The sequence below is a fragment of the Battus philenor genome, unplaced genomic scaffold (genome assembly GCF_028537555.1).
Source record: "Battus philenor isolate CCGP_79_NKW_IND1 unplaced genomic scaffold, ilBatPhil1.0.hap1 SCAF_17, whole genome shotgun sequence".
NCBI classification, from domain to species: domain Eukaryota; kingdom Metazoa; phylum Arthropoda; class Insecta; order Lepidoptera; family Papilionidae; genus Battus; species Battus philenor.
Genome location: NW_027181679.1, coordinates 4,133,623 through 4,147,563, shown reverse-complemented (window position 1 = coordinate 4,147,563; position 13,941 = coordinate 4,133,623). Strand labels below are relative to the sequence as shown.

General features: G+C 32.5%; 1 protein-coding gene across 1 annotated transcript; it reads right to left on the bottom strand.

Annotated features, from left to right (window-relative positions):
• Positions 1-884: 884 nt before the first annotated feature.
• Positions 885-13,650, bottom strand: LOC137919930 (lysM and putative peptidoglycan-binding domain-containing protein 2-like). Its single transcript, XM_068763153.1, has 4 exons — positions 13,462-13,650; positions 13,082-13,377; positions 2,529-2,753; positions 885-1,148 (listed from the first exon to the last, which is right to left on the bottom strand). Exons 1-3 carry the CDS (start codon positions 13,630-13,632, stop codon positions 2,546-2,548), a joined length of 675 nt encoding a protein of 224 aa, XP_068619254.1. The 5' UTR covers positions 13,633-13,650; the 3' UTR covers positions 885-1,148; positions 2,529-2,545.
• Positions 13,651-13,941: the final 291 nt, after the last annotated feature.

The following is a 13,941-nucleotide window of genomic DNA, read 5'->3' as shown; positions in this document are numbered from 1 at the left end:
GAGCATGAGCGCCGCCATTGTTAGCATTGGTAGACTGACGGAATGGAGAGGCAGATACTCCCCCGTCTCGCCGCGCGCATACCTAAGGCGCGGTACAATGGTTTCGGTACTACCATAATTAAATAGAATGATTATATTATGAGTGTAGAACAAATTGGTGTTAAACTATGGGATAGGAAATTTCAGATGATTGTTCAGAATCATCTGTCCTTAGCAAATTAATTTTGGTGTATATTTTTTACACGTCCAATACATTTACGTAGAAATATACGACAACTAGATCTACTTTATATTGCTTTCTATGGCTCTTGGACGAGTGAAACAAATACCATAATTTATACCACATAATGTATATACCGATATATGCTTACGTATATTTCGCTTAATAACATATATACACACATTTATACAACATTTAAAGATTAGGTTATGCAATTTAAAAGCCATTTTTTTATAAAAATTATTTCAAAACAAAAAAAAAACTAAAATATTTATATCATCACACTGGATGTATTTCTTATTTATAATTTTATACAATAACAATATGCTGATAGAAATGCATTTTTAATGCCTATGTTTTACGTAGTGAATAAAAAATTATTTAATATTCTAAATTTTGTAGTAACGAACCATTTTATGTCGATTATTAACAATAAATACATTTTTGCTGTCAAATAATAAAACGAAAGTAATAATGAAAAATATTATAATTGTTTGCTGGTATTATTATAAAAGAACATTAAGGTGAAATACACTCTGAAAGAAAATAACATTAAAATTTTTATGCTTATGTAAAATAATTACTGACAGTGAAAATGGAAACAAAATATACAATCAAACATTTATGAAAACGTATTTAACGACATAAAAATGGTGCACAGAAATTAAAATTATCTACATTTACTTATGGTATATATTATTTGACTTTTTATTCACTCCGTAAACATATTTTACTCGTAGAAAAACAGATCAACATCAAAAGATGTATTACGATAGACATAAGATCCACTATCTAATATCACTCGCCGTTGGACTTACCGCTACACACCCAGTCCGCACCGAGGTCGGACCGCGACTGCCGACGGTCTTCTTGGACACGCGTGTGGGAGACACGACAGGCACATCGCGTTCACTGGAACCGCGCATATCTGCAATAAGATAATAAAAAAAAATCAATAATCCAATAGCAACAAATTGATTCGAGTATCGGTTTGAATACCAAACGCACGATAGCAAACCTTATTAGGCGGGTAGAGTTTGTTTGCGTATACTACTACTCGTAAGCAAACTCTACCGGCCTAATCGAACTAAGACGAAACCGATGTTTAACCCTTATCCCGCTGCTTTTCATTATATCTCTAGCTGGTAGACGCCCATTGCAAGGCATAGACGACTCCAAAGATCGCTAGTATAACCGGTGTTGCGTTGTCTGCATCCTGCGTCCTTGATTACATCACCGACTACATCACCAAGTGGGGGACCTACTTATGCCGCGTCTACTGGCTCGTAATCATCAACAACCTTTGCCCCCCTCCCCCCCAAAGGCTACACATTAAATATTACAATATACAAAATAACATTGTTTTATTTTTCCTCTATGAAACTATCTATACATAACTAGGGATGCATCTTTGTCCTTCTTCTTTTCAGCCGATGGACGCTCCTGCAAGGCATAGGTACCCCTAATATAGCCTGGTAGACCGGTCTTGCGCTGCTCGCATCCTTACTTAACCATGTCGTCGGTCCACATAGTGGAGTACCTACCCACGCCGCGTCTACCGGATCGTGATCTCCACTCGAGGACCTTTCAGCCCCTTATTGTTGATATTTAATTATTGTAAAAAAAAAACTATTTGAATTTGAATGTTTATAAAGCACTGATATTAAAGCAATTTTATGCATCTGTATTGAATCTTCGTTGCAAAAGTCTGTGGTCTAGTTTATCAATTAATCGAATTGATCGACATTTGCAATCGACGACGATTGCATAAGCAATATAAAGACTCAGATTTCCTCGCCATTAAGTTGAATATAGGAAGCGCTTTTGATGTCTTTATCGCACAGGTCATTGACCCAGATTGTTATTTAATACTTTGTTGTACCTTGTGAATATAAAATTTAACATTACAATAAAATACAATTAACTGTCTTATCGTATTTTGCTATTTCTTACAAACAACCTTAGGATGGATTAGAAAAGATTTGTATTTTAATAGAGGATGTGGACTATGACGTAAAAGGATTTATGCAATACATGCTAATGTAAAATTAACTGGTAATATAATTATTAATAAAATATATAACGCAATACAGAAATATATTTTTCCTTTTTATCGAATAAAAGAAATAAAATGACAGTTTTAAGTATTGAAGCCGACAATACATAGTATTTCAATTCGCTATTTTGAGACAATATTTGGTATGTCTACTTAATCCAACAATATCTACAATAATACTTTTTCTAGCAAGCTGAGGATATAGATATTCGGATCGTGTGTGCTAAGTAAAACTCCGTAGATATACTACACCTGCGCTACTTCGACCGCTACAATTGGAAGAGGTCGTCGTGAGCCCTCTCCAGGCGCCTCAGAGAGCTGTCGACCCGGCGACCCTGCGTCAGAGCGGAGGGCGGGGGCGGCAGGGGTGGCGGTATCACCTCGTTGTAGGACGTGGAAGCGCCCATCGACGCCGACTGACGTAACCGCGCCGTCGGCCGGTGCCGGACGAAGCCATCTTCCAGGTCTTTCACAAATCTGGAAGGAAATAAACGTTCTTTTAATGTTAGAGACTAGAAAGGCTTTTTTATTTGTAGGAAGACTAATTCTTCAATCCAAAAGTTCCATGTATTATATACACGAACGACATTTTTGATATGAAAACATTATCAGGCACATATAACTAAATTACAAATTAATATTGCGAAACGGTCCACAGTCCACAATTTTTGTTTCGTTCGGAAATCTTATATACGACAACCATTTCTCATGGCCTTTTCCTTGTCACGTATAGGCGGATGATATTAGATTCTAACCGACTAAAACCCATATTAAGCAAGTCGAACCCTCTGGTAAACACGAAATTCGTCGCCGTTTCAGTCCATAGTCGCCCACCGTAAGGCATTGCCCTACCCCAAAAGAAAATATCCCGTATCGCCAGAGTTGATTGGCGGGTCGGCGATCGCTGTTTGGTATTATGGTACGCAGAGGATGCTGCTACGCATCCTATCAAAATGTGTTTGTACACAGTGGCTGTCATATATAAATAATGCACCACGCGTGAATTATAAGACTATCACAGAAATCAAGCCCGTGGCCTACTATCGCAAGTCTGAATGAATCCCTTACCGCTGGTCTTACACAGCCCAATACTATAATAAATCAGAAGACTTTAAATGTTTCTGTATAAATCAGATTGCCAGAGGCACCACACCGACCATTCTGCTACAAGTCAATTAAGCGCCCATTCTAGTTATTCAACAGTAACTGGAGCTAATAGCTTCCGTATTTGCGATGAAGCACCATTGCTACATGTATGTGATGATTCCCGACAAGACTAAACTGTCTTGAATGTAATGTCTTTTAATATCTTGCCAAAGATTTGCTCTTTAAGAATATTAATGGTACGGATTCATAAAAGTGTACATCGCTACTATCACGAAATCGTATCGAATCGAACGATAAGTTCACACAGCCCACAGTAATTAAGCAGCTGTTTAAATATAAGGTATCTTAATATCAAATAATCTTTTAATTGGCCTAATTACTGAAAGGCTAAGTGGTCATGATACCTTTTTCGATAATCGGCACACTTCGGCGATCGAGTATAGTAGATATACCTGTATTGTTTTTTTTTTTTAGATAAATCGTATAATATTACATAGCAAAATGTAACAGATTCTTGCCACGATTGACTTGCGGGTTGCTGAGTGCGGTTTATTTTGAAGTCGGGCCACTAACTGAGGAGTTTCCTCGGAACCCTAAAAGTATGCAACGATCTGCCGGCTTCCTTATTTCTCAAGAATTATAACTCAGGCCTTTTCGAATCTGTTTCCTTCATTTTAAGATGAGTTGGTGGTCAAAACGCAGACAAGCGATAAGAAAAAAAATTTGATTACAAATATATTCGGCAAATGAATGCTGTCATTGTTTTTGAACAATTGCCTAAACCGGCTATTACAACAACCACAGAAAAGGTTGGTCTATTCTACTCTTTTTTTGACCTGGCATAACCATAACAAATAATCCTGTTGGACCAAAACCATGATTTATCCTCTTGGGAATCTATAGAGGAGGCCTACGTCCAGCAGTGGACGTCTTACCGAAATGAAGATGATATACAGCACATCTTGGGGCAGTGGGTGTTATATTAAGACATAAGATAATTTGAAGAAACCCGTCCAAGTAAAAATTTATTTTCAAAGAATTAAAACAGTGCACCAAAACTATTTCTTTGTTTTATCTGGTGTACATTGTTATTGACTTGCGTAAACCATATTTCATACAACATAGAATATTAATGACTCTATTTTTGTACTTTTAAGTCTAAAAACTGAATTAGCCTACATACCTTTATAATATTTTACTCGCAATTTGATATCTAGTTAAGTTTAAATGTCATTCTGATTCCTATAATTTTATATTTAAAACTATAATTCAAGTAAAAAGCCCTAACTAAAAGCGCGTCAATAATTGAAACAAAATTTATTAAATTGTTTATAATTTGAAATTGGGTTGATTGTGAATTCGCTCTCCATCCGAGAAGACGTTATTTTTAGACGTGAATCTCGTCGCAACATGTGACCGGTACCGCAATTGACCACTTGGCACTTCCGACCGTAGTGTGCACGCATCGTTGCAAAACTTCCCGTCTCAAATATATTACTCGTGTTTTATTAGTTTCCTACCTGATCACATGACTTCACATAAAATTTATTACATTCATTTGGCCTATTTACTGGGAAAACTTGGATTATACAGAATATTCTATTATAGTTTTTAATTAAACCTACCACTTTCCTACACCAAACAGTTTATGTTTTATAAACAGAAATGAAAGTTTAGGATAAATGTTAACGTATTCGCGAACATTATACAGGGGCAATTTGGTGTCATTTAATGATGGTTACACCCTGTCTATTAGTTATATAATAAAGTGCACATGATTTCTTAGAACTTCCGTTTTTAATTTTTAATTTTAAATTAAAATTATGTTATTGAATAAAGTAAACAATAACATTCAAGATTTTTTAGTTAATCTAAATATGTCTAATTTGGTTTGTTGATTTATATTATAAAGTACACATAAAATTGTTAAATTTTACTTGAACGGGCAATTAAATGCCTACTCGAATAAAGATATTTTGAATTTAAATCAATATAAATTCATTGAAAAGTCAATGGTTTAAAATAATAAATGGTTCGAAATAATAAAAACACACATAATATCTGATAACACAATAAACAAGCGGTTTAAATATTCGGATTATGACATATTAAAATTAATTCCTTTCTTGATCTATCGCATTTTTATAAAAATAAAAAAAAATAATGAACATAACATATTTCAAAGTGATCACTCTTATATATTTTATAACTTTTTCTGATAAATGAGCATTACATCCCTCTAAAGCTTTCACCCGTATAACCAAAGAGTCTGTATAAAACAAGCAACTTTAAATTTTAATAAAAAGAAATCTGCTTGCACGCAAACTCGGAACTAAATTTAGCCAATGATAAATGAAAGTATCTCGGCGTGCAAGTGTCTCTCAATGGAGCAAAAGAACGCAAGTGCACTAATATTAGAAGCTCATTTCCAGATTTTTCTCATCTCCGAACGAAACCTAATAAATAGGTCATTGACTTTTATTTTTGCAATGCATATCGTATGAAAGGAATTCATTTCTTACTTTATAACTCATTCGCGTGGGAACCATCTCGTCGGAATGTAAATTTAAATATAATTTGACCTATCTGTTTTAGTTTTATCACTTTAAATCGCTACCAAAAAGACGAATGGTATAAAGGTTTTATACAAAAAAAAGAGACTGGTCAAATGATGCTTTGTATCTTTGCAAATATTTACATTAAAATGGAACGAACTGGCTTATTAAATATAGACCAAATGCCAGTTGGTCTAATCTGTTATAACCGGTTCATGTTTATTCTTAAGTTGAAAAGTGCAAACAACTTTTAATCTTAATATTTATTTATTCGTATCATTATCTACTAAATATAATTCATAATTAATAAATCAAAGACATCAGAAAAATGAAGAGCCCAATTTGATAGAAACTAGGATTAACTTGATATGACTTACAATGGCATTCTTCAACTTAAAGATACGTGGTATCCAAAAATGTTCGAACTCATAAAAGTGTTTTTTAACAACTTCACAAATAGGCTACTTGGAGCATTGATTATATGGGATTACCATTTCTCACAAACAAGATCCTATAGGGTGGGGTGCAGCGTCCTCTGTGTACCATAATATTAAACTGCAATCACCAGCCCGCCTACCATGAGTAGCGATTATGGTATATCTCCTCATAAATTTCTTTAGGGGATGTAGTATTCCTTGCAGTGGGCGTCTATAGGGTAAAACGACGAGGATTGTCGTTGAAGTTTTTATTTAATAAACTCTTTAATTATATATTTACAGCATGATAAATCAAAGCTATTATGCAGTCGCCTGTAAAAGAGTTATGGAGCCTAGAGGAAGATATACCAAGCTTAGATATTTAACACTAAAAACAAAGATAAGTTTATTTTTAGTGGTAGGCATATGTACATCGCTTTTCATTTGTTGACATACTTATTAATATCATTCTGCACATAGTCCAGATTATTATGAATATAGCGTCTACGTATTGTCATAATATTCTCATTACGGTTCTTTTCGCTAGGAGAAAAAGCGTTCTTATGTTCAAACTATTGGACTAATGTTCATTAATAATAACAGTTATTGTTTCCGAGTAATTTTTGATCCTACGGCCGCGATAGTAGGTTTGTTTTTTATAGATCAACACACAACAACACAAAATCGTAAAGTAAATAGGAATTGTTAACATAAAAGTAACAGACCGCGTCCGCGCCGTGCAAACTACAAATGCAAAATGACATTTTGCTTCCGTGTAAACACATCTTAATTAGTTACTACTAATTAATGAATTTCCAGTTTTGAGAAATTTGATCTGATAACAAAATCAATGCAAATAGCTCTGCTAAAGATTTAGAGTGTATTATATTTGAGTGTAATGTTGTGTTATTTATTATTATATTTATATATTTAATTGTTTATTAGTGCACTCTAAAGTATAGAATAATAGTGTTTAGAAAAGTGAAATCGATGTGAAAAGAAAAGAAATATATAAGGGTAATAAACACAAGGTAGTGTTATTTATAAAAATAAGAAAGTTATAAATATACGAAATAATCACCGTTGTGTTAGGTTATATAGCAAGTATATATAAGCTTGGGTGGTTCAACTTTTTTTTCTGCACAACCTAAAGCTTGACTACTATAGAATGGCACTAGAAATAATGTGATCGCTATCATGAGTTGTTTACGGGTACAACAACCTTCTATGATAAGATAAAAGGCCAATAAAGATACAATGTTTAGACAGAGAACTGAAGTAGCGACAGCGATTGAAAATAAGTAATCACAGGTAAAAAAAGCTTCAAGCTATGGCCAAAAGTAGCTAATCATAAACTGACCAGAATATATGATACATTAATAATAATACAAATTACTTTGCGAAGATCACAGTATTTACCCTTTGCTATTGCGTCCACGTTCATTATTCAAATATTTTACACTGTTATTTACGAAAACATATATTTAAAAAAAAAACTCTACCGTGTACAACATACCGTTGATATTTGAATGTCTTATTTAAAGTATATCAAAGTAAATGCGTCGTCAAAGTTCTTATCAACCGAAAGGTCAATAAACGAAGGCACGGCATGAAGCGTTTTAAACCAAGGTTTATAGATTAAACTTCACAAGTTACAGGGGGAGGTATACCATCGCGTGCACCTTTGTGTATATATACATGATAGTAATATAAATGTATGTACTAAAATTTGTACAATATTTATGTATATATTATAAAATGTGACAAAAAAAACAATTAATATGCAGTAAAGAAAATAATGCACTAAAATCTGTTTTTGTGCAATGAAGAGGGACCGGATACAAGTCCCACCTAGAAAATAACTTAAAACTTTAAGAAATAATAAGTCTGCCAATACGTGAACTCTTGTAGTGAACTGGTTCAAAATCGATTCATTTATTTTTTGAATTTGAAGGTATTTCCGCTCTATCGTTTAGTTAACTTTTTTTTAGTTGGATTAAGTTATTCATACGCCGCAAAAAAAGGTTTGACTTGCATTAATAAAATTACAATTTTATCAGCAAGTTTACACAACCTGTTTAACGAAATAAAATTTTAACTTTTTTAGTCAATTTATAATGTTGTGACATTCAAGCTAATCTCATACATACAAAACTAAACTAAACCAAACTAAACTAAATAATAAAACTAAACTAAAAAAGCAAAACTGTCGGATAACCTAATTAAACGTATTTACATTCAATCTATACATTTTAAAAATAATCCCAATTTCTCTCGAGCACGCCATAACGTGAGAAGGACTATACCGATTTCATTATTCTTCTCTTATAACTTTTCTAATATTTTGAAGGAAAATCTTATAGAAAGAAGGTAGAAAATTGCGTAAAATGTAAAACTATTAAAATTTTGCACGTTACACACTTCGCTATAAACTTTACGCGTTGACAGTTCGGTGTGAAGTTCGCGCGTTTAACAGTTTGCACACTGTAAATTTATTTTGTCATTTAACAGCTACATCTGTATTTATCGATCACAAAATTAATGTATTTATGTCACTTACACAATAAATAAAGTGATTATTCTTAAATAAGTTACAATAATCGACTTTTTTCAAATTGAAAGCGAAAGACTAGTAACTTCTGTAAGAAAATGGTCTATATGGACAGAGTTTATAATAATAATACAATTTATCCTCCAACGTCAGCGAGTGCATATTTCTATGGAATTCTGTTTACAAGGAGATATTACTTCCTTTTAACGGAATCAATTACGTATCAATTAGCACGATGTCCGTGTAATCTTACGATTATTAAATCACGAGTCTTAGGCAATTTTTTCACTAGAAATTTGCGAGGTTGTGTAAGTATATATTCGTTAAAAATCAGTATATGTTGAAATAGTTTGTAATTTTCATGTATAGTAAAAAAAATATTTTCCCTACCTCAGTAATTAAGTTTTCTTCAAAACTTTGAAACTTGAGTACATACCTAAATTAGGACTGAGCGTATTTAAAAAAAAATCTTTTTAATCAACGCATTTGATTGACGGTAGATTTAATAAAATTTAACTTAAATAATAACATATTAACGTAATCGTAAATTAGGAAACAATTCTTTACAACATAACTGTAATCGGCCCGTTAACAAGTGCGCCCTCAGCACTCGTTGCGGGTGAAATTTCTTAAAATCAGTTCATTGCTGGGCATAGGACTCACTAGACATTCAACTGGACAGGTTGAATGCGGCCAGGATCCAGCATATTCCGACGATCTTAACAAGTTTTTCTGTCCACCAGACTCCATTCTGGCCTTCAGTTCTGCGCTCGTGTAGACTACACTACTACTACTTAAACTTGCCTATTTGCTGGCAGAAAGAATTATTCCTACGAATTTCACTGTCTATAAGCCTTATGATTACAGAAATATCATGATGAGTCATACATACATATAAATATATTATAAATACGTCGTATTCCTTTAACTAATTTCATTATAAATTTATCTCTACAAATTCATTTGAAAACTTAAAAATATGCTTATCAGAAACACATTAAATTGTAATCAGACAGCAATTTGTCATAGTAACATTATGAATTTTATCGTAGAGGCAAGTGGCGCAAATCTTCCGTGACCCAAAAACTACCATTGACCGTGAGACTTCAGTTAACGATGTGTTATGTCCACGCCAAATGTGGCCGCTGCTATTACGCTATTTTTATACTTATTAATTTTTTTTTAATAGTGAAAGACAAACACAAATTGAATATCGCTACGTGAATTATTCTGTATGCAATATATATAAAAACACAGATATATTGGCAAACTACTGCGTCGAACATTCGTCAAAGTTATTCTACATTATTTTTTTCTTTCAATGTTTAAAATCGAAAAGAATTTTTAATTATTAGCACAACTGCAAGGAGTTTAAATATAATTTTCTTTGAAAAGAACCAGGTAACAGCTTAAATCCAATCTTTTCACCACACAGTTCGCTATGATTTTATTAAACATATATTATATGACACATATGTTAAAAAATATTCTTCTATGACGTTTGAGTTACCGCTATGTGAGAACATAATGTACCACGCAATCCACATTCCGTTTACCATGTAAAGGTTGCTACAATCCACAACATACTCATGTTAACTGTCCAATAACCATCTTAAAATAACCATATTAAAATAAAAAAAAGAAATTTCCACATAAAGCCGGAGCTGAGACATAAAAGATAACTCTAATGTAAACAATGCAAAAATGATAACAATAACAAAATTTTATGCTGTTACAATAAATCGTGTAAAATAACGGTTGGTCACTTAAGTGAGAATAAGAAAGGCGCAACCGTCACATGACTGCGCCGACGCACGGAAAGTGGCAAAAACGCTAACACTCGTAACCTTGAACGCTGAGTCAAGATTTGCAAAAAAAAATTCCGCACTGCACATTTCATCAGTGCAATGTACCTACAACTTTGTGTACTTCCTAGAACAATATATCAAATGTATATTGCATAAAATTAAAAGTTGTTAAATGCTTTATTTGCAGAACACCAATGGAAACTTTTTGCAACTCAGCTATCTGATATTAGAGGACTGGTATGATATACCATGGCAATCAGATTTTACGAATTATATTTCCATACATAAAAAATAAACTTGTATGTATGTGTAAAAAAAGTCTCTTAAAGATCAGCACTGCAAATTTTTCATACAAGTTCTGCTTAAAAAAGACGTACTCACTTCGGAAATGTTTAAATACAGCACTGGTAACTATGAAACTTAGCAACAAAAATGTTGCAATTTCTAAATAGGCATCTAAAACCAATTAGGTATTGTGTTAAAATTGGATGAAAATATTGGGTCGTTCCTTTTTAAAATCAAAATTTTACAGCTCAGGAATGTTACAGAAAAAGACAAAGTGTAAGTCCACAAATGTGTAAAAACACATGCATAAGTTGGCAATTCAGTATAGGCATTATCCTCCTTAATGTATAATTTATTTAAGCCCTGTGTTCAGGCATACTTGAGCTTTTTTTAAGAAAATATGCAGAATGCTAAAACTAGTGCAGTTTTTTTTAACAAAATAATGTTTAGACAAACATGGCAACTGCTGCCCAAGACAATATTTGAAAACAAATTCTGTATATTGAAACAAGCATCAATATCAGATCATCAGCAGCAGCATATGCATATGAACATGGTTGTGACTTAAAGAAATAACTGCATTGAGCATTGTAAGTGGCCATATCACAGCCCTAAATTAAAACTTAGGATTTCTTCACATGATATTTTCTAGAGAACACCTATGCTTGACATTCCCAGTCTCTTAACAAAGCTATAATTATGGAACGGATAAAAAGTTCTTAAATGAATAGTTTTCTATTACATGAATAGTTTATTAAAAACTCATCTAACTTTTACATAGTTAAAAAATATTGAATTAAATTGAAAAGTAGTAATATAATTTATTACAAAAGTTATCTTTATCTAGAGGCTCACTAACTTATTAGAATGGTGCTGGTCTTCTAAATTTAAGAGCATTAGATGCACTATAATTACACTGACTAAATAAATTGTTTAACATAGACTGTTTCTTTAATAATTTTGAATAGGTTTAGGTGTGTATGTATAAGCATATATTATAGTTCAGAATATATATTAATATACTTGCTAACTACTCCCTCATAGATGAAAATTCTAAATATTCAGGTGTTAACTATATCAGTGCAGTGACTAAGTCTGTGTTAGATCAATAGAATATTTCAAAAGCTTATAAAACCCATGGGAACCATGTCATTTACGCAGCTTGCATGATAACCCAAATAATGAACACATGCAAACATATCTCAATATTATCTATTGTTACAACAAAGAGGACAAAAGTCATGCAGTATTATTACTCTAATGTACAACTCATGTTGGAGTACAAATCTTTTAAGTGACTTTCATATAAGCACTTTATCAGTAAACAAACAGGAATTATCAAATAAAGCCTATATTTACATTTATGTTATCATTGAAGAAGATAATTTAAAATCACAGCAAATTTATTGTCACTAAATATTGAAAACAGACTTAACCTTTCACAATTCTTTATATTTGAATTATCAAAAAAATGTTTATATAATGCAGAAGCTTTAGTAGAAAAAAGTACTAAATAAAAATAGACACTCTTTTTGACACTCAATAATAAATCAATACTATAACATTCACAAACAATCATATTAAATGCTTATACCAAGGGGCTTTTCATTGAGGGTATGCCATAAAAACCAAAATAAATATTGATTTTCTAAAAATAAATTTAGCATACTTTAACAAAATTTTGAAATTTTTCATATATTTTTTCTTCTTTTTTAACAATAGTGAGGGGCAGGGAGGGGACATGAAGCATTATGGACTTACAAGTTTGAAAAAGAGAATGCCTCAAAAAAAGCCTACCTCTAGTTAATCCCAATCAAACAGTCTTTTTGTCAACACTTAAAATTTTTATCACGCAATGAAAAATATATTGACAAAAATCATAGTTAAATTATTTGTTGTACATATTTACTATTTTCAAAGATCCGTTATCATTCGGTAAGCTTCGGTAATTTATGAAAAATTTCGCTGATGAATGCAAAAAATTTAGATTGGAACAGTTATCAGGAAAGATTTTTTTGTGTTTTGAAAGATTGATAAAATAGATAAAATTACTGAAACTAAATTAAATTATTAATATACTCACTCGCTATTTTCCTTAGTTTTTTCTACGTGTTTCTTGATATCAGCAAGAGAAGAGTCCAATCTATTCAGAAAATTATCAAAGCTCTTTTTTTCGTCGGGGCTCCCGGGAGAAAAGTCTCGAGAATGTCTGGACGACATATCGGACATTGAAGCGCGATGCAGTGGCATAGCGGGCTCCATAACTCGCTCTCCGTTTTCATAAAAAGGAGAATCTCTGGTTACAGGAATTAGTAAATACTCCCGCAAAAACAAACTGTCCGTTGCAAATAATCGGTTAGCACGTCGAATTTTCTCCATCTAAAATTAAAGTATCTGTCTATAGTTTGAACTCTTGTATAATAATAGTTTTAATAACATACAATTTTTATCATGTAGACTTACTGTAACGCCATATTTAAGCGCAATGCCCTGTAGCGTGTCCCCTTTGGACATAACATGTTTTATATATTCTTCGTTTCTTTTCATGTGGTTACACGTACTCCCATATTTTTTAAGAGGTCGAGCCGAATCACGAATTGAAATCCTTTCGTCGAAAAGACGTTCCTCCTCCATGTTTGACGTATACGAAAATGAAATCACAAAATGACAATTGTCATAATGACAAGAGATTCAGCTGACAAACACAATACAGGTAATACATAAATTAACTCTTTTTAATTAAGCTCTTATGCTCTGGATTTAATTTTTTTTTTAAATTTTGTATATTTTAAATAGTTATAAGAATTCTTCAAGTAAAAAGCATGTTTAATATCTTCTGATTGATAGTTCTGGCAGTTTTAATATTACGCTCCTAGATGGCAGTAGTTCTGACATGTATTCTGACTTTCAATCTTGAGTGTCAACGCTTTTCGTTCCGTTCCC